At 36.1% G+C, this 26,855-nt stretch overlaps 2 protein-coding genes across 8 annotated transcripts in view; one reads left to right on the top strand and one right to left on the bottom strand.

The window, feature by feature from the left end:
* MCOLN3 (mucolipin TRP cation channel 3) overlaps window positions 1-26,855 on the top strand; it is a 44,245-nt gene that overhangs the window by 2,007 nt on the left and 15,383 nt on the right. For all 3 annotated transcript variants that reach the window (XM_085067981.1, XM_085067984.1, XM_085067983.1), the window contains 3 exons: window positions 7,599-7,694; window positions 22,526-22,592; window positions 25,387-25,649. In XM_085067981.1, coding sequence (XP_084924107.1) covers window positions 25,535-25,649 — 115 coding nt within the window. In that variant the 5' untranslated portion in view covers window positions 7,599-7,694; window positions 22,526-22,592; window positions 25,387-25,534. The remainder of the gene's footprint in view (window positions 1-7,598; window positions 7,695-22,525; window positions 22,593-25,386; window positions 25,650-26,855) is intronic.
* DNAI3 (dynein axonemal intermediate chain 3) lies at window positions 293-26,608 on the bottom strand. 5 transcript variants are annotated; one of them, XM_085067977.1, is made up of 23 exons: window positions 26,477-26,608; window positions 21,464-21,540; window positions 21,186-21,224; window positions 17,520-17,701; window positions 16,869-16,973; window positions 15,824-15,949; window positions 14,184-14,383; window positions 13,813-13,929; window positions 12,950-13,140; window positions 11,911-12,035; window positions 11,718-11,807; window positions 11,175-11,294; window positions 10,503-10,637; window positions 8,452-8,525; window positions 6,893-7,040; window positions 6,059-6,146; window positions 5,253-5,383; window positions 4,358-4,421; window positions 3,867-3,997; window positions 2,973-3,177; window positions 2,469-2,560; window positions 1,121-1,248; window positions 293-522 (listed from the first exon to the last, which is right to left on the bottom strand). In XM_085067977.1, exons 2-23 carry the CDS (start codon window positions 21,504-21,506, stop codon window positions 516-518), a joined length of 2,541 nt encoding a protein of 846 aa, XP_084924103.1. In that variant the 5' UTR covers window positions 21,507-21,540; window positions 26,477-26,608; the 3' UTR covers window positions 293-515. The 5 variants fall into 5 exon arrangements, with proteins under 5 accessions (XP_084924103.1, XP_084924104.1, XP_084924106.1 ...); XM_085067978.1 differs by having other exon boundaries at window positions 2,469-2,557; XM_085067980.1 differs by lacking the exon at window positions 15,824-15,949.

The following is a 26,855-nucleotide window of genomic DNA, read 5'->3' as shown; positions in this document are numbered from 1 at the left end:
AAAGCTGTTTGTTCTACATAATATGGATCTCTTTGAGGGAACAATATATTTTAATGGACTTGGTTTTCTGTTTGTAAGCACTTGCCAGAATTAAGTAACAATAACTTTGTCAACTGATGAGAGCAAGTAAAAGTGGTTCAGAGTCCTGACAGATAGAGCTTTGAATACTATTATTTAAAGAGAATATTCATTACAGTTGTATTAATGAAAAATAGTGGGGAAACTGTGTCCAAATCAATTGTTCTTTAACCACACTGTGAGCAAACAAATGGATAAGGTTAATGAAACAATCTCTCACTGCAAGAGTCTTTATTTCCAAAGCTAAACATGTTCTGCTGAAATAGTGGTCTTTAAATAAGAAGCTTTCTGGTTCTAAAGGTGATAATGGGCTCTAAGCATCCAATGAGAAAAGTATTTCTTGTCTCTAAATCCATTACTATCTGCTTCTCCAGCTCCAGAAACACAGTATGATGGGCAACTTCTTGATCCTCCATCTCTTCTTTTCTTTTCTGTAGTCATATGCTGAAGGAAAAGAAACATACCAGGCAATAACGCACTGTTAAGCTTTGAAATCTGTATGTGACCCCATTGCTTTCCAGTGGATTGTATCAGTGCTGTCACAAATTAATGAAAATAGTCATCACCTAGGGCTACATCAATCAACCAAAGAAATGACAGTTTACTTATTTAGTATAGTTATTTAGTATTATTAAACCATTTACCAAATAATGGATAGGCAAAATTCTTAACGTGAGCAAAGAATGGAAGGCTGGAATCCATCCTTGCTTGAAGGAGCAATGTTTATAGGGAAGTTGCCAAAATGTAACTTTTTTGAACAAGCATTTGATGTAATATGAAAAGCAAATTTATAGTTGTTACATGTCCATAGGCTCTAATGCTCTTGCAGGGGGTTGACTTGACCAAGAAATGTGCCCATGTGAACTAGGACCATCTTTTCCATTCTTAAGAACTGTAAATATGAAATAAAGAGCTAAGCTATTCTGATTATGTCCAACCTGATTTTTTGCAAATACTGTGGAAAATCCTGTCTAGCAATACAGGTGCATTTTAAAGATACAAACAAACATAGAAAGTTTTTGTGATTCCAAGCATAACATACGGTTTTCTGTATCTCCAGTTCAATTCCAATTTTGTTTTGGCATTAAACTTTTGATACTCTTTAAACTCCTGTTCACAGTACTTCAGATATTTGACTTCTCTTTTGAAGTAACCAAGTACGTTGGCCTCCTGTTAACACAGTGACAAACAAGGGTCATTACATGCCCAAAGACACAGATCTCTTGCTGATGATATGAACAGTATTAATATTTTATCTAAGTTGGAAATATGAGTATCTCTATTTATCCCAATAGTTTGCAATATAAGGATGTGACCAACTTGAGACACAAAGAAACCATAAACTACCATACTTCAGTATTACCCTATGCATTTATTTTATCTGGGATTCCATGTTTTAGTTTTTATTAGTCTCTTTAACAGCCTCGTATTTTTCAGTGAATACTTCAGTTACAATGAATGTAATCTAAAGATTAGTTCCTTGGTTAATAATTCTGCACCCTGAACAGTTTAGTTCCAAAACACAGGTAATCTGTGCAGAAGCAATGTGTTTCCTTATATCACTCAGCTCCTACCTTGCTTTGGAGAGGTTATTTTTACTAAAATGAAACTGCTGACTGGATGTTTTGTTGCTACCTACTGCAGCTCTGTGCATGGGAAACCTTTATGGGATGGTTATAAATTATTTAAATGCCTACATAAACTTAAAACTGCAATAGAATGGGAAGAGATTTTGTGATGTAAGAGTAACAGACTAGGTAGCAGGCAAGACTGCTAGACTGAAACAATAGCTTGATCTTTGGCTGGGAGGTGGAGGAAAAGAACAACTGAAAACTGTGTAGAAAAAAAGAAAAATTAAAACAGCTTCCATTGTCCCCATGGCCTTTTGGCACAGATAGTCCTTATTCCAAGAGCATGAATGAGTGGTAATGTTAGTAGCAGTTTTCAAAATGTGCTTTCATTAAACTAGAATACGAAGATATGTAGATTGAATTACCAAATTTAAAGGAAAAAATTAATGCAAATGTGGACAAGAAGGTGTAAAGAAAAAGGAATTCAGTATATCTACATTACTATGCACATTGTTTTAATGCATGAAAGGTGTAATTTTGTGGATGTGGCAAAAAGTGCTGACCTCTTAATTGTGTTTTCATGTAGCCAGGTTGGAGCAGTGGAATTCTGCCAACTATCACTGAAATTTCCTTAAGTTGACTCTTAGCTAAGCTCTGTGCAAAGGCATCTTGGCTACAAGTGATCTTTGGAGAATACAGCTATACTGATCTCAAATTGATTGCCATTATTTGAAGGCATTTTTGTCTAGGCAGACTTGTTTCTGTGTTGGAGTTTTCAGGATAAAGTGTCAACGAGATTTAATAAAAATTCTTACCAACCTCATTACTCAAAGGGTGAGATAGTGTTTGACAGATTTCCAAAATATGCAGTACTCCAAGATTGTCAGAAACAGCTAGAAGATGCTCCTCTGCTGAAAAATATTTGACAAAAAACATATAAACAATCCAAATTCCAACAGTAATGTGACCCTCCACCCAAAGACAAGCTACAGAGGGTTCTTTTTTTTCTGGTCTTTTTAGTTTATTGTTCACTGCAGCAAAAAAGGCAACCTTCTTGCTCCCTTATTTTATTAACAAATGAAGTTCCCTTTAAAGTTTGTCTTTTATCAGACTTTTTTTTTTTTTTAAATTAAATGTTTTCAGTTGCTTTTATGCCACAGTAGTACACTTAGAACTGATGTGTCCATTTTTGTATGTGGAATGTTAAATTTGTGGAAGTATGTACTTCTAGAAGATCATTTGTAGTAAGATTTATGTGCCTTGGAGTCATGGGCCATTTTGCAAACAGGGTAGCACAATAAAGTGCAATCACCATCAACATACCTGAGGCATTGCAGGGGCTGATGAAAGTGATGATTGATTTGGAGATGTTCTGGAAATAAGATGGCTCATGAGTTTTCTTCAGTAAGTCCCAAATATCTATATTTCCATTGTCTCTGCCAATGAAGAAAACTCCTGGTCTTGTTGAGGACCATTGTCCTGCAGTGTATCTTCCTGCAGAGCAGCTTGACTGAAGGATTGGTGCATTCTTAATTTTTTTTGAAAACAAATAAAAGATAGACCCAACAATCAAACAGTATTATCAGTTCACTACTTCAGATCACCTATAATTGGAAAATACTCACAATATAAGTGGTCCCATTACAAAAATTATATAGATGGCAAAATTCCTACCTATAAAAATAATTTATCTGCTGCAGATAAAAAGGATTGTGGGGAAGTAAAAAACCTGGTATCTCACTTCCAGTCTGTTAAGGTAATCTGTCTGTCTGCTGTTAAAACCTGTGGTCTGGAGATTTTGTCAGGTGCAGGATTCCTACATGAGACAAACTGTAAAAACCCCCATGTTTCTTTGTCTTCACATGATGAAAAAACCTTCTCCTAAAATACAAGTTCTTCAGATTTGTTCAGTATGCATTTGCTTTATTCTTTGGTTTCCCTAGCAGCAGAAATGAATAGTTGGGAAGCCACTTTTTTTACAAGGATGGAACTGAAGAAAGTCACTTCACTTTTTCTGTAAAAGGCAAGTTTACCAACCTATAGCTAAAATAGTTTTCTGATGTGAAGAAGACGGAAAGCTTCTTTTATATCTGGTTTGTTTCTAAAATATGAAGCTTTGAGACTTACATATGTTTCTAACAATACAGTCTCTGGGCCTGTTACAGTTCTGTTTTGTACACCTATCACATATGTTACAGCTGTGTTAAAGTAACTTACTGTAACCCCTTCTTTCCAAATGGCAAATTTCTGGCCTCCAATGCTTAGAAAGATGTCTTTAAAAAATGGAGATTTCTGGAGAGTGTTGATAGTTTCAATGTGGAGGTTGTATTTCTGAGAGTGCTTCTGACCTAATGAAGGAAAAAGGCAGTTGCTTGTTACTAGTGCCCTAGTGATCAAGGAATAAGAGTGCAGGACCCAGCAGAGACCTGGAAGATACCAGCTGCATTTTTTTGCTCACAAGGTACAGAAGTTGGAATTGCCACAAATCTGGTTACTTCCATGATTTGTGCCAATAGCTTTGTGCTGTTTTGTCATGCCAACTGAAGTGCTTGCACTTTTGAGGGTGTACTGCTAAATCCAGATGTTGTCAGTGAGATAGACTATTAGAGCTATGAGCAAGAGCCTTAAAAAGACAGAGTACTGACACTAATATTTTGAAATTGGTGATATATTAAGGTTTAGTCAGGTATTGAGAAACTTGAACTTACTAACTGGTTTTGCTGAATGAGTATCAGTTTTCATTTTCCAGTCAGAATAAACAATTTCTCCATCCTGTAATGCCAAAAGAATCAAGCAAGTGCTAATGTTAGAGCTTGGTGGCTTATTTCAAGGTGACTTGTTTTTAAGCTGTGACTTTAATTATAACCATCATTAGATATGATCTGAGCAAATTAAAACCTGAATTTGCAGCCAATGACTGAAAACACATAAAAATTTTGCATCACTATTTTTCAGTTATATATTGCCAAAACAACTTTACTTGCCATGATGTATGTAGGCAGTCCTTCCTGCACAATTAGGTGCTTGGTTTTTATAGTTCATGCTTTGCTCCAGTATCTGGGGAAAAGGTGACTGGAAGCAAAAAGTTATCTAGAAGCCAAATTTTCATTTCCATATGAACTCAGAACTGGGAGAGATTAATGAATTTTAGTTGCATAGGGTAGGTAGTGGGCTATGAATAGCTGGGATTTCCTAAAGTGAAATTAAGTTGGGGGGGGGCAAAGTCTAGTATAAATGTTTTCACTTGACTTGTGGGAAGACACTAAAAAAGATTGTGTGTTCTGGAATAAGGAAGTCCTCTTTGGTTCCTTATAGGTGGTTAAGCTTAACATATTCTGGAAATGTTTTTTAGTTTTTCCCTTGAAATAAAGGGTTCACAGTCTGCCACGTGTTGGAGGTTTGTTATTTTTTAAGCATGTAGCTAAAAGCATTGAAATGGAAGTAAAATGTGACATGTTCAGAAAGTTCTTTTCTTTTCAGACCTGAAGGAAACATGCAAGTGAAAACAGGCAAAACATATATGCAAACTCTGCCATTCAACTGTTCAGTCTTTTGGACACCTTGGATTAGCATTTTAATTGGTAATATATTGCTTTCACTTACTTCATTTCCAACAAAATATTCAGTGGATATATCCTCTAGCAATTCCAGATTTTTGCTTGAAGAGGTACTCATCTCTGTTATTGGCTTCTCTTCGGTGGGTGCTTTTAGTGCGCCCATATATTTTGGCTTCCCTGGGAAACAACAGTTACTTATTTTTGTCATACACTGGAATTTATCAGACTCAGCTATTCCTTCATCTTGTAATGGTAGTCCTTGGATAAGGGGAGTTTCAAGAGGAGATATGAAGACTGCCAAGAAAAGCAGCAGTTCTGTAGGTTTACTGTTTCCTGGTGGAATCTCCCCATTGCTGCAGCTCTGAAATCACTGTTTCCCATATCCAGACAATACTTAGGGCAGCACCATCCTGTTCTTCACCAGTTTTGCACAGCACCAGTGTCTCTGTGGGAACTGCCCTCACATATCACCATTAGCTGCTGCAACCAGGAGCTAACATCTCTGCTCCAGGGGGTGGATTATGTTTCTATAAATAGTTTTCTGTAATGGCTGAAAAGGACATACTGTTTCAGGGACAAAGAGATTGGATGGGGGATTTGCATGGGCTCTTAATTGAAAGTGGATAGAGTCGCTGTGTATATGGAATTGCTCAGTTTGCATTCAGTACATGTGCATCTCTTTGTAGTCAATACATGTAGGTCACACACCGAATACCACCATACTTAAGAAATCCTTTTCCCTGGGTGTGTTTAGCTATCCAGCATTTTGTTGCTCAGCTTTTATTGTGTACATACTGAAATACAAGCTTATTTAAAACATTTTCTTCAGTAAGATGTAATAACAAATATTACCTGATTTTTTGTAGCAATACTGCAGTTCCCTTAAGTTAATTCTGGTGGGACCATACTCAGTGTTGTTATCCCTTTCACGCAGATTTATCTGTTCAGAAAGAAGTGCAATTGCTAAACCATTTTGTCAGATCTTTGAGGTACAAATCTAAATGGCTTTCTGCTGTAGGAACAGATCTTTGCAGTGTAATACTCCACAAACAGTATGTGCTGCCTCACATACAAGCACGGAGAAAGTGCTCTTTGTGTTATCTTTTTCCTGTATGAATTTTGCTTTGTTTCTAGCAAAAAGGCCCAAAAAAACCAGTAGTCATACTTGTTCAAAAACTAAAAGCTGCAGCTATTCTGAGCAGCACAGATCACCATGCCAAAATTATAACTTCTTTTTCTTACCTAACACTGTTTTCAGCCTTGCTTTTTTCCCTAGAAAACTAAACTGCTACGACCATTTTCATGAGACTGAATGTTGGCTTGCTAGTAATTATGGTACTGCTGACCATGACTATGTTCCACCATTTGGGACCCACTGAAATAGACAGCAGAGCACCTAAAAAGCCTGACGGGAATTTATACTCTTTGCACAAATACTTTTGCACCTACTGCAGTTTTTTAGAAGCAGACATGCTGTTTCTCATTAATTAGCTTTTCAAAATACATTTTATTGTAGTTTCAAAGGAAAATTGAACTGTTTAATTTCATAATCAGAAAGAAAATCACAAGGAAGTCACAATTTTCTGGAAAAATTAGAGTTTGGAAACAAAAGAATACATTCCTATGGAGTTCTGGCCACATCTACAGTTTGGCTCGATCCCTGTGTTCTATATTTGTGTACACTACCTTTATGAGAGGTTTCCAGGAGAGATCTAAATTCTGATCAGTATCTGGACCACCAGGGGGCTTACGAGATCTTTTCTTCTCCTTTGCTTTTTCACGTAAAGCTTTTTCAAGTTGTTCGATGTCTGGAATATCCCAAAATAATATTGAGCTGCAAAATAATTGTATAATGTATATTGTATAGTGTTTTGGTTTGAAGTTACTTATAATTTTCCTTACATTATAAAGCTTGGAGGTTTTTAACCTTTCATATTTAGTCTTTATATAACAATAAAGACTAAAAATCAGACAAATGCTAGATAATTAATTGCTTCTCTTGTAAATGATGAAATATATTTCTTTATTCACCATTCCATCAGTTAATTATACCAAAGCAGTTAGATAGTATTCATACAGTTTACTTATGGACAGTTACTGGGTGAACTTACTGGCACTGCCTGGATTAAATTCTTGAAGGCTGATAAAACTTGATAGAATTCTGTAGCAGGTAATCTAGTAATCCAAATCAAAGATCAGTCTCAATTTTTGTGTGTATCAATTTATTTGCTGCCATTCAAGGCAAATGGTCCCACTCACTTGTATCTGTCATCTCACTGGAGTTTCAGCCCTCTGATTGTTCCTTTTGCTCTACTCTGGACATTCACTCACAGGTTGGTTTGAGCCAATGAAACTTTCCTCATTGCTGATATCTCTTTCCCTTTTCTAACAGGAGTTGCTCAGGGACCTGTTCTCCTCAAGTATGACATTACAGTGACTTCCCTGTTCTTAACTTCTGGTAAATACTTCCAATTTGGAACCCTGGTAGGTGAGTAGTTAGAATAATTTGTTCTATGTGTATTACTTGCATTACACTGCAAACTGAGAACTGCTTTCACAATCTTTCTTCTCATTTACTTCTTCAAAGTCCTCTCTGTTATTCAATTATGGAAAATAACTTATCATTATTATAAAATTTTCTCTCTCTGACCCTCCCTTTAATGTAACTAACAAATATATGATTGAGCCCAGCCATGCAGCCTTGAAGCCTTAAGCCTTTTGACATCATGAAAGCTAAACATTTATTTCCACTTTTTGCATTCTGCCCCCTTGCTAGACTTTCACACAGAATAATAATATAACTATCAAGACTATTCAGTCCATGAAAGAGGAGATTCATGCAGAGGAATTTTGCCAGCTAAGTCTCCAAATTTATCTATAGTTTACAGTATTTCTATGGTCTTAGAATCTTTTAACAGCTTCTTGTGCAACACACACAATCAAATGTGTGGGGATGCGGCTTTCCAGCTAATGCATGTGTGATCAAAACTCTTCTGAAGGTGGTATATACAGAATATAAATGTATATATGCAAGGTTTTTCAGTTAATAAACTCTTAATGTCACTGCTGTAAAGGGTTTAACTGGACAAGAATGCAAAGTGCTTGTCTTCTAGCATACAGAATTCCAGCTACTCAGGATATGCTGTTAGGAATCCAGAAATGTGCTAGTTAAATCATGGATTATGCTTCATAAAGTTTTCCAAAGGAAACTGGAAGATGTCTAGGAGAGTATGTATTGTATATACCAATCAGGGGAGCAGGTTACAAGCTGCAGGTACTTTTCCTCTTTGTTTGCTGAAGTACCACCCTTTTGGTCGCCCTGAAAATAATAGGAATAATTATTACAGGGGAAGCAGATGATGAAAGACAAAAATCACACTCTGATATGAAAGTACTTCAACACATAAAACATGCTACTAGAAATTAAGTCACTGTTTCTGCTTGGGTAAGGTTTGAAAATCAGGACTTACTAATTTGCAGTTATAGTGTCGAGCTATTTTAAAAATGTGCTTCCAGTGGACTGATATAGTTTTGCCTGCTACACACCTAAAATTCTAAATTAACTTAGCAGGATAAATACTTACTGGTACCACTGCAAGTCAAGCCCTCCTTAATTTGCCAAGTTTGTAACTTCTTTTATATGGCTTAACCAAAGATCTAGTAATTGAGAAATTTATCTCCAGCAGTTCAGTGTAGTGGGAGTGATGTGTCTTTGCCAAGTTTACACCATGGGTCATCTATCTTAAATTATCACTTGGCTAGACCTCACTGTGGCATCATAGTGGTGCCTTCAAATGTAAATTATTAATAGTTTAGTTTGTGTATGTGAGGTTCTGCAGCTTTTATTCTATTTATCATTTACCAAGTAGTTATTGGTTTATAGCAAATTAGTTTTAATTACTCAGGAAAATAAAGAACAGGTGTCAGGAGTAACAAATGGTTATAGGCTAATCAAGTATAACTTCCTGTACATGAAAAACAAATATATTTTGGCTAAAACTTATCAAATATGTGGTAAAATTTCAGCAACTTTTTTTTTTTTAGGCCAAAATTAGGCCTACTCTAATTTTTGTTCATGAGTTTGTCTACCTGGAATCACAGTGGTAGTCTTGCAACCAGGCAAATCTGAATTAGGTTCTGGATATAAGTTTGAAGAATTTTTCATTAATATGTAATTATAAAACTGCTGATTTTTAGGAACTGTGCAATGAAAACTGCTACACTGTGCAAAGGCTGGCACATATTCCATGTTTATATAACAAAAACTATGTCCCAACACATGTTGCTAAATACTGGCAAAGTGACTCTTTTGTCAGTGTTATTTATTAAGCTTGGGTCTCCTGTATCTGTTATGCCAGATGAACACAAAAACAGCTTTCTGAGCCTAAACCTTGACTAAAAAACCCCACCCAAACAACAAAAACCACAACAATGTTCTGCTATCCAATTCCATTCTTCATGCTTTACATCTGGTACCAATTAGTATCCACAACTATTACTGTATAAAATAATGAACAGTGGTACCAGCTGTCTTTTTCTTATACATTTGTGCCTTTTTCTTCACTTTTCTGGCTGTAGTATCTGTGAAGTCTTACAATTTTTTTTCCCCCAAAAATTTATTGCTATATAATTTCCATAAACCTTTTAAAGATTTCAGTTTTGTTCCTCTTGGCCTGCTTTTCCACTGTCATTATTTTGCATTTGACTACATTTTCATTTCGAATTAATTTAGCAACCATTTGGAATACTTTATCAGTAAATTAGCACACAGTAGTCCTGTTGGACACTTCAACTACATGGGTCCTAAGTACCTTGAAGCTTTAAAACCATCACAGAAGAAGCAACTTTTGAGTACACAGACAGCATCTAGAAAAATTAAGGCAACTACAATAACACCATTCTTGGGTATCCAGATATTTGGGTAATTGAAACTATTTCTTGGAATTTTCAGTGACTGGCTAAATTACTTATGGTAGAGATTCAATGCATTTTAGATAGGAAAGGTTCACTATAATTTTGAATTATAATTTTCTGTAAAAAAAAAGGTTTTTTACAGAAATTTCTTCCAATGTGAGCAGATTCATAACAGACTGGGAACACAGCAAAGTTCTAAAGCACAATGAACAGGACAAGAGGCACTGGATTATTAATGTTTACTAAATGCAGTGAGAAATAATAAATACATTATTATGTATTCATTGACTCTTTAGTATTTTCTCTAGAGTTTACACTAGGATTTCTGAGGTCGTAGATTAGAAAAGCAATGAAAAGAAGAAAAGTGAATTTTTAAGCTCACCTCAGAATCACACGGTAGCCAATGTATATCTGTTACTGGCATTTTATGACTATACAGCGTGGAAGAGATTGCACAGTATCTCACTAGAGCTGGCTCTGTTACTTTATTGCTCTCCTGGACTTCTGTAGCTGGTGGCTAGAAATGTTTTAAGAAAAAATATCTTAGTGTATTTCCAAAATAAAGTAGTAGATCAAAGAAAAAAAGATTACTTTGCATTCTATTAATGCTTCTTCAGATATTTCAGATCAGTTTATTGAACTTTCTAAGGCTCTAATACCTTCCATTAGGGAAAAAAAATAATAAGGAAGTCATCAAAACAGGGCTTTGGATAGGAAGCTCTAAAAATAATTCCAACATGCCACCTCAGACACACACATCATTACTGTCTCCTCTGCTTTTAGGTCTTTCTTCTGCTTATCCTCTTTACTGTCCTTCTCTACTGAAATCTTCTTCTCATCTTCCAACTGACCTTTTCTCTGTTCATAAACATCTAGAATACTTTTCAGTATTGCCTTCAGTAACAGCCACTATCTGTATTTAATAGGCTTTGTAAGAGTGGAGGGTATGTTGTTGCTTTGGATGCAGTAAAGGGTTCAGTTGGCATTCTGGGCTGCCAGTGCACACTGCTGGGGAACCTCTGTACACCCAACCAACCATCACCCCCAGAATTACCTCAGTCACCCCTGCTACAGCTGCTATTAGATCATCCTCTGTCAAGTCAGTGGGTTCCTCAGCAACAGGATTTGTTTTTTCAAGCCTTTCTTTATGTTTAGAGATATTCCACAGTACAATCTACAATGAGAAATAAGTATATTACAAATTATTTCACCCTGTGTATTAATATGCATTTTTTTTCAAATCATGGAGATTTGGGGGAAAATAGGAAATCTGTTCCCTGCACTAGACTTTATGAAGTCTTTAAAGTATTTTCTCTTTAGTCTGATGCAATCAGCAGAAGGGTTACACTTGTCTCTAAAAAAAGTCTTTACAACTTGACCTATTTATGAGTACTACAAAGAAGCATCATATAGTAATGTCTCAGCTATGGAATAACCAGACATAGCTTCAGTCTGGGTTAAGAAAGCTTCAAGACTCTGTGACATCTGTCTTTTGTCTCTACGTCTTACTATGAATGTTGAATACATCTCTTCACCCTTATTTTTATACTGGAAGAAAATACAGAAATAAGCTATTTTATTTTAAACAGCAAAAAACCTGTCCATTGACACATCCACCAGCAATGAAATTTGGATCACTTGGACTGAACTCAAAGCAGTAAATGTCTTCAGGAGCAGTCAAGATTAACTAGAGAGAAGAAAAACAAGATAGTTGAGAAATACAGTCACACCATTTGTTTATTCTCATTTTATTTAAATACTTGGCATATTTAAAAGTCTTGATTAAATACCTGGGGGCAGATAGGATCAAAAAAACTCCAGAGAAGTATAACTGACTGATGTAGCAATGATTTATTAGAAAGGTTAACTTGCTCTTCACACACAGGCTGTTCTCTTGCTGACAGTGCTATAATCCCTGATTGAAAGAGAAAATAAATTTTCTCAAAAGAGACAATTCAAGTTTCAACACATTGATAATTATTCTAAATGACTTATTTTTATACCTTCTGAATACAGTGAAAGAAACCAAAGCAGGAAAGAAACTCCAAACAAACCAGCCATGTAGTTTTCTTTTTTTTCAGACCAGCTTTGAGGAGACTGTTTTTGCTACTTAACATTAAGTAATTTAACAATGAGTCATAGAACCTATGCATCAGGATGAAACTCCTCTTTTATTGCTAGTGCTCCTCAGTGGTGTAATACTACCTGAAATGATGTGGCAGGCATGTTGTCCTGGCCACCCATCATGAAAACAAATCTTCGGTAACCCAATTAATTTTCTACACAGGCTGCAGTGTTGGTTAGTAGTATGCTGGGAGCTGGGGCATTTATATAGAACTTAATTGTGCCATTAATTCTGGCTGTGCAGAGCAATAATCCACAGCAGGGAGCAGGAGTTGACATTTAGTGTGTCTTGTGATGCTCCCTGGCACTCAGCAGAGCCACATCCCGTTGTGGCTGTAGCATTCCTCACAAGTATTGGGCTACAAAAGCAGGCATGGGGACAAGCACAGTGGTGTGCAGAGCCATCCAGAGAGTCTGGCACAACAACCCTGCTTAAAATGAGCCTCCTGGGGGGAAATTTCTCTTCCCTATGATCTCCACTTATACATTATATAAAGGACTTTGCATGGCTTGAATGAATTCTACAAAGAACTTGTCTGTCTCATTTTTCATTTTGTCTCAAATTGGCAATTCAGACAGGGATACTAAATCAGTTTTGATTTCTTTTTAAATTTGAAAGCTGATGGTTCTATGAAAGATGCATATTTAAAGCTGTCATATAATACCCATCACTGAAGACTCAAATCAGTACTGTAACTGCATTACCAAAAATGGTTGGATGCCAGTGAATGCAGCTAATGGTTCTGTTCTTGAGATACTGCTCATCTGTATATGAGTGGTATGCTTTAAGATAAACATCTGGTTTGCCATCAGAACTGCTTTCATCTTCTGTTAGGGCCTTCCAGTCATCAAAAAAAACATCCATAATTTCATTTTGCTGCAATGCAATTTCCATTCTGTTGTGTGAAAAGAACAGTTAACACTTCAATAATCCAGATGTGACTACTCAATAGTAGAATAGTATTTCTGTCAAGAGGTAGCTTTTTTCCCCACAAAATGATGATCACATTAGTTAAAAAATCAGGTATTATTTTCTTAGAGATGCATCACTGCAAGGAAACCCTCTTCTGTTTAAACAGAAATAGCTACTGTACCAAGAATTTAACTCTAGTTCTTTGTGGACCAAGTACAGAGCAATTGTCGAATTCTTACACAAAAAATGTCATTAAGTAGGTCTTGTCCCACTTAATGAGACATGGCTAAGGGCTTAGTCATGGGTAGGGGAGCACCTTTGCTCACTGCATAACCATCTGCTTGAGCGGGCAGTGTTAGAAAGATCAGCTTTGCAGTTTGTTTGAAAAGATGTATCACTATCAACTTTAGCAGTTCTGATTTCTATTTAAACAAACATTCATATTTATATATATAGTATAAACTTCATGCTTGTTTTCATAGAAACAAGTATTAAGTCAATATTTGTTAATATTAAAATAATAAAAAAGAAAAAACATATATATCAAAATAAAATTGGTATTTGACCAGACCAGTGATCTATTCAGATAAGAATACTTGCTTGTATTCTGTATTATTTCAGGTAGTCTTTCAGTGTATTGCTGCAGTAATTTTACCTTATATGTACTGATGTAAGAAATTCCTCCAGCGTCTTAGATGACAGACTCTCTGCTTTCGCTTCATTTGACAACTGTCTAGTAAAATACTGCGTGGATGCATTTTTTGGATAGGTCCTACCCAATTGGAATAAATTTGAATGTAAGTATAGAAAACATTTCAAAGACAGAAACCTGTGTAATGTGTAAAATTTAAGCATATAGTTTTTCTAGAAACTTTTTAGAAAAGAGCTAATGAAAAAAGATGCAAACAGAGCATCCAGTTTTGTTGTATTAATCAGTTTGAAACTGAGTAACTCCAGAATTGTAGTTGAGATAAGAAACAGTGCATAGCTTAATAAATAAGCTGATAAATATTTTCTCATACTTACCATTTTGTCTGAGTACTAGTTTCTCTTACTTTTGGAACTATTTGCAACCCCACATCTCTTTCAAGCATTTTAATACTGAAAGTCTCGTCTTCATAGGGTGTGCATTCAGCATAATTGTCTTTGTCATCTGAAGCATTCCTATCAGTAAATGTAATTGGTGCACCAAACTTCCTCCGAATTCGAGAAATCCTGAACTTAATCTGGAAAATATATATTTCCATGGCTAGCAGAAGAGAAAGTTTTTGGCAAGTTCATTCTGTAAAATGGCTGCATTCATATAATTGCAGAATTCGTTGTACTAACGATTTCCATGTTGAGCTTACTCATATTTCTGCATTTTGAAATTCTAAAGTGTTCTTATAAATAAACTACATATGTAATATAAGACGCGCTTTTAATTGTAAAACAAGAAGTTGTAACCTTTTTTGATTACTGCTAGGAGAATAAAAGAATTACATTTTCTAATTCATGCAATATCAAAACTCCATGTTTAATTAAAGGACTGATTTGCAGGAAGATTTATGTAATACTGAATTAGGCTTCCAAAACCTAACTTTTCAGCTCTTCCCTCTTAGTGGAATTCTCAGCTTTGGGTGAGGTATTTCAGCTTCCCTTGCAGTGACTAGGGAGAGAAAGATACTCTGAAGAAGATGCAAAAAAAATTTTGGAGTAGTTTCCTTATGTTGGGAACTAGGAAGGAAGAAGGGATGTGTCTTGACTTCTGCCCACAAAGAGAAGTAGGCACTTGATTTCAGGCAGTAGAGAGGTATTGCTTTGTCTTGGATTCATATCCAGGTACTTTTTCTCAGCACCTCCCACAGGACTGGAAGGGAAAGTAGGCTTAAAATACTTTTGAGTGGACCTTGCCAGCAATGCAGAATACAGAATGCTTGGACTACGAATGTGTTAAATTTAGTGACTGTGAATTAGCTTTAGAACAATCAGACATCTTTTTAAGTGTAAATAAGATGTCCATCTGCTGAGAACTATCAAAATTTAGCCAAACAAGGATTTAGATATTGAGTAAAAACCACTCATGGACAGTTAGATGCTTGGAGATTCCACACACATCACAAGTTAGGTGACAGCTGTGAGTGGATCTAGTTTTTGGACATAGAATTTTCTCAGTATAATCTATAGGTGTAATTAATCAAATATGTCCTTCCATAAAGTCAGCTTGTAATACCTGTAAATACTTTAAAAGTGTTGCATGCCACTGAAATGCCATCCATATACTAGAACTGTTTACTGAGCTTCATGGAAAGAGAGCAACAACTCACACAGCAATCTGGCCATATAGTAAATTGAGCAAAAAGTGGCAGAGGTGCCAATAACTAGAGATGATCAGGACTTTTGAACTTACACCTTAAAAAAGTAGTTATGTCCAATGCAGCATCACATGCCTTATTTGCAAGACTTAAAGAGAACAGAGTTTGAAAAAAAACTTTCTGCAATGTTTTCAACTTCTGTTAAAAGTCTAGCTATTTCTCTAGTTCTCCCTCTTTGTTAGTTTTCTTAAAAGACCTCAAGAAAAGCTAGGATTGCAGCTTCCATTTTTCTGACTTTTTTTTTTTTTTTTAAGGAACTTAAATTTGGGAGGTTTATATTGACTTGATTGACTATCATCTGTTGATTCTGACCTTTGTTTCCCTTTCTATAAGGGATTCTTCTTCAATTTCCTTTTCGCTGCCAAGGGAAATCCAAGGTCTGGGGCCTTCTGGAGTTTCCTGTTTATTTTCTTCTTCTGTTTCTTCAGTTACTGGAGGCTGTGATATCAAACAGTGAGAAATTGTACTTTTTCAAAAATTTGTTACTGAACTGTAAGTATGAACTAGAAACCCAATTTTCAGTCTTCATTCGCACATTCTTTACTTTTGTTTCAATGCAGTGAGTGTGGGTATACTGTGCCCCTGGGTAGGGCTAGGTTAGGTCCCATTCATTTGTGCATTAGAGTTTTCCAATAAATGTTACATATTTAATATTTAACTACTAAAGAGAGACTGTTGTCTTGAAAGCAAATAATTTTACATAAAAAGAATTTATAGTGATTTTTTCCATTAGGCTCTCTGGCCTGGAGCTGCATTTTACTTTTCTTAATTTTTGCTTCTCCTAATTCCCTGATGCTGGATGGAAAACTCATATTGAAAAATTATATAATCTTTCTATAAACATTCTCCTACAGTGCAGTGCACAAGTTCCATTTATCTAGAGCTATTTGGAATTCGAGAACATTTTAATGATTTGACAAATATATTCTTAGACATATATTGATATATTGATATGATATATCATATCTATATATCATATATGGATATTGATATATAGATATGACTAATATATTCTTAGATTATGAAAAGCAAGTATAATACTTTGAAGACACCCAATATATTGTCTTTTATTTTTATGTCTGAGAAATTTGGGTATTGGCAGAGAAAATTAATGCTTATAATAAAAATGCAGCAATGGGGGTTATCCTGGCCTCTACCTCTGAAGTAAAATACAAAAATTTAATCCGACCCCTTGCAGTGTAAAATATATTTTTACGATACACGTATTTTTCCATGATCAGTTTAACCATTAGAGAAACATGGGATGCTTAACATTACAATTCCTGACATCTTTATTTGAGACTAGATTATGAAACATTCATAGATAGAACAATGATATGGTATACTTGGATTTTACCTTTAGAAGGTTTTCTTTGGCTTCCTCAGAGGCGACAATGTAAAAGTTCTGTCCGTACTGGACCAATGGATCAAAAACTACCAAAAGTTCTTCCCCTGGATATTCCTATTTTAATTAAAAAAATTAGTGGAAAACTGAAAACAAATAACACTCAAAACAAATATGAGGTTGTGACTGGAAAAGCTTCCACTAGTGTAAATTTAGTATCTTAGGGTAATTTTGTGTTCTTGACAGAGAATTTCATGTGCTAATTGAAAGGAATAAATGAGATTTATTTTGGAATAAAAATAAGTCTGGGACAAAACTAATGTTTCATACAGACAATTAAACAGAAAAGAAACTATTTTAATGATTCTTAATAAATAGGCCATGAATTAGGGGAAGCCAAATATGTGAAGCTCTGTTAGTTCACTGAATCAAAACTAATAGTATTTATGTTACTTCAGCATATTTTCAATCTAAAGTTAGTAAAAAAAATACACAGCAAGCCATGAGAAACTTTGAGTTGACAATGGTTCATTACCTATTGCACTCAGATGTTACAGCATCAGTGTATTTACACGGAGTCAAACAAGAACAGACCCCTTCCATAAAAGAATGTACATTCTGAGAGCATGAGGTCTTAAAATGAGAATGAAATAAGCTACATACTAGGATAACTTTCTTGAGAGGGAGGAAATCAGAAGTTTTAGCTCTTGTTTTCATATCCTGAATGATGTCCTCTTTTTTAATACATTTGAAACAGTTTTCCTCTGTGACATCTTTATCAGGTCGGCAATTAAAAATTTCTTGGGTCTTTGCAGTCAAAAGCAAAGGAAAAATTTCTGGGTGGCCTATGAAAAAAAGCAAAATCACATGACAACTTCAAAGTCTTGTTTAAACATACACATATACTTTGATAACTCTATGTCTTTACTGTTTCTAGCATAATGCCTTTGAATCTCCCAGCCTTGTTTCTGGTATTTTGGAAGCCATGAAATACAAATTATATTTATTTTATTAATCTTTGAAAATACTCTACCCAACATTTTGCACATAATGAATATGATTTCCCTGGTATGAGGTTGGTTTTTTTTCCCTTCTTGATCAACAGATTATTAAGAATTTCAGTGAAAAATCTTTAATGGACTGGTTTTAATATATTAAGGGCAAAAATGCATCGTTCTGACTTCAGAAAGCCTTCGAATAAATATACTGTGGTCCTTCTCTGTAGGACAGCCAAAGTTTAATCTAGATGAGGCTTCTCCCAAGTAAGGATGTTTTTCTGATTTTGGACTTTCATCTTGCTCACATTGAGTTCAGAGTGCAGTAGAGACTTTTTTTCACTAATCAAATGAGACTAAAGCAAGGTCACTAAGATTAAAGTCAGATTTTTTTTCAGCTTTACTGAAGAATATATAGCTGTTGTTTTCTAGACACATGATCCCTGTTAGATTCATTCATATTAATTCAGAACAAGATATTTCTTATCCTAGTTCTAGCACTGATGTCTTCATTGCTTTTGGTAAGGCTGGATGCAGTTAGGTGACCTGTCAGGTGTGCTTTGCAAACACTCAATCTGATGATAATATACAGTACTTCTTCTTAAGTGTGTGCCAGCTGTAAGCAAGGCAATGTATGTAATGCTGGTCTTGCTCATGTTACATGTTCTGTCTGCAGCTTATGTTGCAGCTGTAAGTGGCTCAGATCACTCTAAACCCAGCTAGTCTAATCCTGCCCCTGAGACTCCTCCTTTGCTATCCTACCCTGCTAGCAGACCCATGCTCTGTCTCAGTAGCCCTAGTAAGAGCATTCCTCATGAAGACCACTTTATTTTTGCCTGAGAAGGGTAGCATATGTTCATCTTTTTGGTGAACTGGGAACTAAAAAACTTAAGGACATATATACTGTGTACTACTCTTCTGTACTGAAATGTGCTGGCTCTTGTGATAGTAGCTGATACTATCATCTTTTTTCAGTCTCTTAGTTTGAGTTACTTAGTATTTCATCTTAATTCCCAGCACCTGTGGGGTTTTTCCTCTTCATGCATGCCTTGAAGAGAAGTTGACATACCTCAAATGATGATTGTGACCAGATGTGTCAGCATGTTTTGAGAACTCATCTCTAATCTAAGCCAACAAGGACTGACAAAATGATAAATCCTCCTTAATCTCTGCATAATCCTATCATATAATACATTATGTTTGATGAATCTGACATTTATCCTTTAAAATCTTTCAGTGCTGCTACTCCACTCCTGCTCTGCAATAGTCATCAGTAAAATTAATGGCATGCATGATGTTTCTGCCACACTATGCCAACTATGGATTACTTAGTCCCCACTAGTTATTTGTAGCACACACTATCTGTTTGTAGCATGCACAGGCCATTACTTCACTTTCATCACAAGCTATAATTAATATTGCATTATTTTCCTTTTCGATATCTTGGAGATTTCCAGGATTTCTGTGTGGATGCTTCCAAAAAATACAGAATCATAGGGGTGTTGATTGGGACAGACTTCAAAGTCATCTGGTCCAAACTCACTGTTGATAACACCAGACCTCAGAAATCCCAGCCAGGAGTAATTGTGGTTTATTCAATAAGCTTTTATGCTATTGGTTTTTAAATGCTGAATCATATATACAGCCTTGTGCACAAATGCTAATGCTAAAAAAAAATAAAATCCTTTTAAAGAGATGTAAGTTTCATTGTCAAATGGAACTATACAAGCACACATTAAAGTTAAGCAAAAATACAATAGACTTCACTATGAGAGGAAACTGAGTAAGACAGATACTCTAAGTGTATTTTCTTCAATGCTGTATTTCTAGAAGCCCAAGTTAAAAACAAAGTCATTATCAGAATTAAAATTACACCTTTCCATTTAAAGACCTAAAATTCTATATTGCAGAATATTTTTTAACAGAATCTATAATATAAGAAGCTGATACTGGAATTCTTACATTATAAACATTTTATTGAATGCCATTTTCCAGTAAAAAGTGTGTGACATCAGATCATAGGCTTCACATTGTTTTTCTACTAGTAAATTGTACCTGTATCATTTGTAATAGTCAGCAGCTCTTAGTGCTACAAGAACTTCACAAAGGACCTGCAAACTCTAAGGTACAAGTAAAGAACACTTGCAGGTCTAAGGAGTGCATGCATGGAGTTTAAATCTTGCACAGCCAGTGTCTGCTTACACCAATGTTATTTTCCTGCTTTCAACAACAGATTCCTAGCAGTAGTTTAGCTGTTAGTGCTCTAACCTAATTTGCCAGTAGGTGGAGGTACAATTCTCTTTTTCTAAGTATCTCCTGGAACATTGAAAATACATTTTTTAAAGTGACACCATAATCACGAGGGATCACTTTTTGTACATTTTCATTAATGCATCTTAGCCATTTCGGTGATGCTAACCAAAGAACAATTTTCACTTCCACCCATGTGCTCACAGGATTATGTAGGAAAACAAGTGATTTATAGTTTCTTTTATTTATATTCTAATATTAATTTTTGTATTCCTTGTTTGCCACACTGTTTTAGCTTTTAACAATAAAAGCTATACTGTTACAAGCAAATTAATAACATAACCCTTTGGACTGTTCCTGTATACCATAGATGAATTTTACATTGACATAAATTTAAATTATATCTGAGAAACAATTGTACACATTGGGTCAGAAGAAAAATCCAACCAGAAATGTGGAAAATAAAAACCCAATTGAAAATAATTTGGTGTCTAAGAAAAAAGAATATATTTAAATTCAGAAAATTGCATACTTTTAGTCCTTAACTATGACCACGCTTAAAACTGAACTTTACTTGCACATAAGCTAAATTGTGACCTTTTCTTCCCCTACAAAACAAGATGCTAATCAATGTCTATTGGTATCTATGATTAAAAACCACAAGTGATATGCTAAAGTCATCTTCTCATGAAATTTATTAATGATTTGACAAAGATCAAAGCTTAATAAATTATAAAAACATTTAATGTTTTTCTTTCAATTGATAAACTATTTCTAAATGCAAAGATTTTGTATCCTATAATTCTGTTGTGATCCTTTTTATTTCCCCTGAGCCCAGCTCCCCTCAACTGAAGACAAAAACCTCTTCTACAAACACATACCTGTTTCCTGCTGCCCTGCCTGCTACCCAGAGAGCCACTGTAATCACTATGATAACTGCATTTCTTCATAATTTCTAATTTTTTTCATTATTAAAAAAGAAAATACTTCCTTTTTGTTCCCTGGCATTAGTAATACTGAAGCTTCAAAATGCTCTGAGTATTCCAGAACTACTACTTTAAAGCTTAGTCATCATAGCACTTACCTATACTGGCCATAGAAAGATCAACTTCATTTTCTTTACCTGAAATATAATGACATGATGTTATCAGTAGTGTTTGGTTACAAAGCTATAACAAGTAATTTTACCTATCTCAGTTATTTATATAAAATAGCATATTCTAATTCATCTCATAGTTTTTCAATGCAATGGGCCAAAATAATTAAGGTAGATCTCATGTGAGACCAGATTGCTGCTTTTTTGATTGCTGCTGTACCTTACAATACCAAGCTGTGCTCCTTTTCCTTTTGAGGGTTCCTTACCTTTGTGTTTACCTTTTTGTTTCTTTGGTGATTTTTTTGTCATGGTGGTGTTGCTGGGTTCTGATATTCAGATTTCTCTAGAGAAAGAAATGTATCATCAATAATTTTAAATAGACAACAGAATGCACCACATATGAGTGAAAATTTGATCCATGACTTTATGTAGCTTGTCATTATAGTAATATTTTCATATGCAGCTAAAGGTGTACTTCATAATTTTAAATCATAAGCTGTATTTTCATATAATGTGTAATAGATGGGAAGACATCTTCTGTCCAGGGTGATTAAAAATGAACACAGATTATCCAAAACATTTAAAGGTTAAATTAGGATGGGAGTTTCCCTTACTGAAAGTTAAGGACCTGAGCTAAAGTGGGAAGAGAGTGGGTGAAAATTCACCAGTTATGAATGTTTGTCCCAGTGCTCATAAGTGCAAATCATTACTCAGCTGCACAAAGCATTTCTATTTCCAGTTTATTTTTCAGTGTAGCTCTGTGGAAGAAAAACTCAGGAAGATGTAAGCATAATTAAATGTAGCGATCACACAGCAGGAGATGATACTGTATAGAAGGCTGCTCCTGTTTGATTTACTCTCCTTCATCCCACTAGCTGGCAATAGGATTAGAACAGCAGTACAGGAAAGGCTCAGTTCCATGGAAAGGAGAAATGCAGTTCAGCCTGCCTGCTGCTCAGGCCGGACAGCACCATCATGTGGGAGGTGCTCATGTAGCAGCCGATGGAACTAAATTGTGATGGCCCCAATTCTCTTAGAAGTATTGAACATTGTTTGATGTTAATAATGAAGAGCTAGAGGCATTCAGATGGGATGAGGACAATGGGGCTCTTACTTTGTGTCCTCCCTCTTGCATGTTCACACTTTTTAAGACTGTAAACTGACTGGGAGAGGAACCATTTTTAAAATGTTGACAGAACACCAATTGTATTTGGACACTATTACAGTTTTAACACTAACGAGTGGAAAGTAGATGCATATAGGACAGAAAGACATGGCACCTTCAATAATGCTGTCATGACAGAACTTTTTCTGATGATCTCTTACAGGAGCTACAGCCCATCTGCCTGGGCATGTGAACAGCACATTTACTGTCAAAAGGCTTCAGGTGAAAAGGTGAGTTTATAAAATAAATGTTCTGTCTTGAGAGTTTCCTTATGAACAGCCTAAAATATTGAGTGCTAAAACAAATACAGGAGTAGAAACACTGTTAAACATAGTTTTGTTTAACAGTCAATGTATTTTCATAGATATAGATATATGCATTTTATATATTTTAATATATTTTCATATATATGTGTAATCTTTCAAAGGAGCCTATACAATATGCTTAGTGTATAGTTTTGAAACACTTATTCCTACCTCACTGAGAATGCATATAAATTCAGATGGTTAAAAGAGACTAATTTTTCCTTATTTAAAAAGGAAAAAAAGTGCAAAGCTGTTTCTTATCTATCTCCTTGTATATTTTACATATAAAAATTGTGACCCATTTTGTAAATGGGTTCTGTGACTATTCTAATTTGAAACCAACCTTTATGCCTCTGTATAAGAGAGCCAGTTCTGCAGGATAGGAGGTGAGGCCAGCTGTTGCAGAAATTAGCTGATGGACAATATGAACCATCTCATACGTATTCCAGTCACAATGTCTTACTTCACCATTTCATAATTATGCACTGCCACAAAGCTAGCTTGGAAATTTTGAGTGAGTTCCTCTGAGTATGCTAAACTTTAAGTCATATGAATAGAGGAAACACTGAGAAGGCTGAGATAAATTACATGCCTATGTTTAGTAAAATAACTCACAAATAAAAACATCCCTTTACATTCAATTGATTTAAAGTATATTTTACCTATAAAAATGGCTAAAGCTCTTGCAAATGGTCTCCCAGTAATCAGTTCCTCCTCCTTCACTGAAAGGATGAGGTATAAAGGTAGATGCAGCACTCCAGAGATAAGGGCAGTGATCTGGTGTTGGTGCCTGGTGCATTTATTTGTGTATGTTAATAGAAAAAGTACCTCTGTTTATGGTTTGCAAATGAACAGAGCAGTCAGTGGGACTGTTTGTGCCTCCCTCCTTGTGGGATCCACAGGACCTCCCAAGTGGAATGCAGACAGAAAAGTACTTATCTTCTTTTATAATATCCCTAATACCATATCACCCCTGCCCATTTGTCATCCTGTGGGCATGTGATTGTCAGTGGGCAGGAAACATGGAAGGCCTGCAGAGAAAGCAAAGGCAGAGCTTCTAGAAACTTCTTTGGAAGCATAACCAGGCCCACAGCCATTTACAAAGCATATATGCAAAGGTGGTTTTTACACAGGAATATGGTAATCTCCAGGTGTTCCCTTCAGGAAACAAACCCAAACTGAGAACTTTAAAGTAGGTACTGAAGAGAAGCCTTTTGCACCTGTCCTCTTCCAAAAATAGAAATAAAGGAACAAAAGTCTCAATGTGTAAGTTAAAAGCCAGTATTTTTAGAAGTTACCTCTTAGTTTGGGGGTTTGCTTTTTTCACTCTCTTAAGTTTTTGTACAAAATACCAAATACTATCAAGAAAGCCATGAAAAAATCAGTCTTTATTAGTGGACTGTCTGAAAATATGACCAAAACAATTAATTTTTTTCATCTATTGTTACTTCCTATTCTCTTGGGGATATTTCTATATTGCATATTTAGAAAGGACTTGCCGAGACACGCAAACGTATTTCCCCTTTCCATTAAGTTTATGAAAATTCATGATTCTATAAATGAGAAGAGGTTGGAAACAAACATAACTTTAAAATTTTAAGAGTGCAAAACCTATATAAAATTACAGCTCTTGAAAATCAATGGTCATAAATATTGCTGTGTGGTTTATTTTTTTAATGTAAGTAATATTTAGAATTCATTAAATATGTTCAGTGTAATTTTTCAGCAGTTTTTCAGTGGAACATAGTGTTATATTATTTAATTGCTAAAACCTGAGTAAATAGTTGACAATTTTGTTTGGCATTTTATAGCCTAGTTTGTTTACAGATGGCTCTAATATTTTAAACATTAGACTCAAGAGAAAAAATAAGATCAGAGTGTTCTCCTAATCCCTTAATGTACCAAAACATTTACAGCTATAAAGAAATCCGTGAAGTTGCTAGGTACTGCAAAAAAGCAAAAGTTAATTAGCTATCAGTTCTACACAAGATGCTGTCTGATTTGAGGACACAGAGTGATCCATTAGTTGCCTAATTGAATGATTTAAGGTCAAGTTTGTGTACATTACTATTTTGGGACTGTAATTTGCTATAATTTGGAATGACAGAAGAAAATTGGATGCATGTCCATTTTACAAAAGCATTACAAGGAAATTATCAAAACCATGTGTTACTTGCTTTTTAAATTGTTGTTATTTCTACCAAGCTAAAAAAATACATTTCTGTTGGTAAACATTTAGGAAATTATTAAAAATACCATCTTGAGATTTACTTTGTCTCTCCAGAAATTCACATGCAATGTTCCCATTAATTAAATTTATTCTATTTTGCTCTACATGAAGAGCAAATAATACAAAATTATTAAAAATTATTAATAATGCTTGTGCATATTTGGATTCAACTTCACTGTAGAAATTGAAGGGAGTAAAGATGAAGTTTTGCAACTGCCAAATCATTTCAGCATATAAATAGTTCTATTTGAATGTACCTAGTTTCACACATACAACTTTTCATTAAATCAGGCTTACTTGAACCTGGTGTTAATTTTGTTATTTGATAGAAACCAGTAGATATAGTTACAGTATCTGGGATAGTAAATACAGTATGTGTAAAAAATTAGGTTAAGAATTATTAAGAAAGTAATAAGAGAACAAAATGGAAAACTCATTAGAATGTTGGCTAATACTGTGTTCTGTTTCTTTCCTTTCTTTCACTCAAAGAGAAATAGATTAAAATTGGAAAATGTATAACATGGATGATTGAAGACATAGAATATGTATTGTACTGGGAATAAACTAGGATTCTTTTTAGCCTGAAAATTATATAAGTCAGTGAAATCACAAGAGACATGGAGAAAGTGACCAGGAGATGCTGATTCACGGTCTTTCATACCACAAGATCGAGCTGGCATCACATGAGATTATGGATGTGAAACAAACAACTGGGAACAAACAACAGGACTGCAGAACTGTTTCACTGCACAGTAAGTGCTCGAATTATGGAATATGCTGCCTGTGGACAGGACAGCTGCAGAAAGCACACTATTTCAAAAAGTTAACAGCGCAAACTGACAGGTGAAAAATTGAGGGCTACTAAAAGTAATGATAAGACACCTGGCTAAAGAAATGAAACTGCAAAGTCAAGAAAAGAAGGGTGCAAAGACTGGAAGTATGCCTTTACTATCACCTTGCCCGGACAGAACTTCTGCTATGAGCCAGTACAGCTGGTTTAGGTTATTAATATTTTGTAGCAATCTCTTTTGTACTTCAAAAGTTACTAAGTATGGCAGAGAAGTTTCAAAACATGATCCTGCCAAGAACCAAACAGTAACATATGTTGCCTTGTGACGACTTTTGAAACAGAAATGCTATATTGTAAAAATTTACACTAGATAAGACTGTTCTAAGCGGAGGTAAGAAAAATAACCGTCTCGTCTTCGAAATGAGAGCGCTGGGTGGCTGGAACGAGATCATGCATGGAGAGCGGGGCTGGGGGTGTGGATCTGGGGGGTTTGCAGCAGCAGCAGGGGGTTCCGGCGGGGCTGGGCAGGGTTTGCAGCCCGGCTCTCCTCCCCAGCCCCTCCAGCCTGCGGCACAGCCCCTAGCAGATTGGAGCCCGGCGCTGCTCGGCCCGCGGGCACTGCCCGCAGCACAGGCGGCTGAGGCGGCTCGGCTCGGCCGCACGGGGCATGGCGGGCTCCGCAACGGCGGCTGTGCCCTGCCGGCGGCTGCCCGGGTGCTCCCGGCTCGGGCATCTTTCACCCGCTCCCGCCAGCGCTGCCGGGTCTCCTTCGTGCCCTTTGTCCCCTACCTGCGCGGCCCCGGCCCGGCGCGTCCCTAGCGGCGCGGTTGTCGTGGCGACGGGGCCAGCCGTGATTGACGGCTCGGACAGGCAATCAGCGCCCTGCTCCTCAGGCCCGCCCCCGCGGGGGCAGCCAGGGACGCAGCAGATAAAACTACCCGTCCCGGCATGCCCTGCGTGGGAGACGCGTGGCCGGCGGGCCTCTGGGGGCGCGGGGCATGATGGGGTTTGTAGGCGACAGCAGTTCCATCTGCGGCCAGGCCACCCACGCACCCCAGCCCCGGCATGGCCGCGGTGTTGTGTGCCGGGCAGGACTGGGGCCGTCTCCAGCTGGGTGCTAGGCGATTCGATGCGGTTTGTTAATATGAAGATTTGTATTCTGTATCTT

The sequence above is a fragment of the Lichenostomus cassidix genome, chromosome 8 (assembly GCF_008360975.1).
Source record: "Lichenostomus cassidix isolate B80296 chromosome 8, HeHo_3.0, whole genome shotgun sequence".
Lineage (NCBI taxonomy): Eukaryota > Metazoa > Chordata > Aves > Passeriformes > Meliphagidae > Lichenostomus > Lichenostomus cassidix.
Note: the sequence above shows the minus strand (reverse complement) of the source record. Positions and strands in the feature narration are given on the sequence as shown.

Excerpts from the sequence above, each read along its gene's own strand:
- DNAI3 (XM_085067975.1), bottom strand. The coding sequence starts at position 21,506 with ATGACAAAAAAATCACCAAAGAAACAAAAAGGTAAACACAAAG. Across the intron at positions 21,225-21,463 it reads ACAAAAAGGTAAACACAAAG|GTAAAGAAAATGAAGTTGAT; the intron begins GTAAGGAACCCT and ends ATTATATTTCAG. Across the intron at positions 11,295-11,717 it reads GTGGATGTGTCAATGGACAG|ATTGTACTGTGGAATATCTC; the intron begins GTTTTTTGCTGT and ends TTCTCATTGTAG.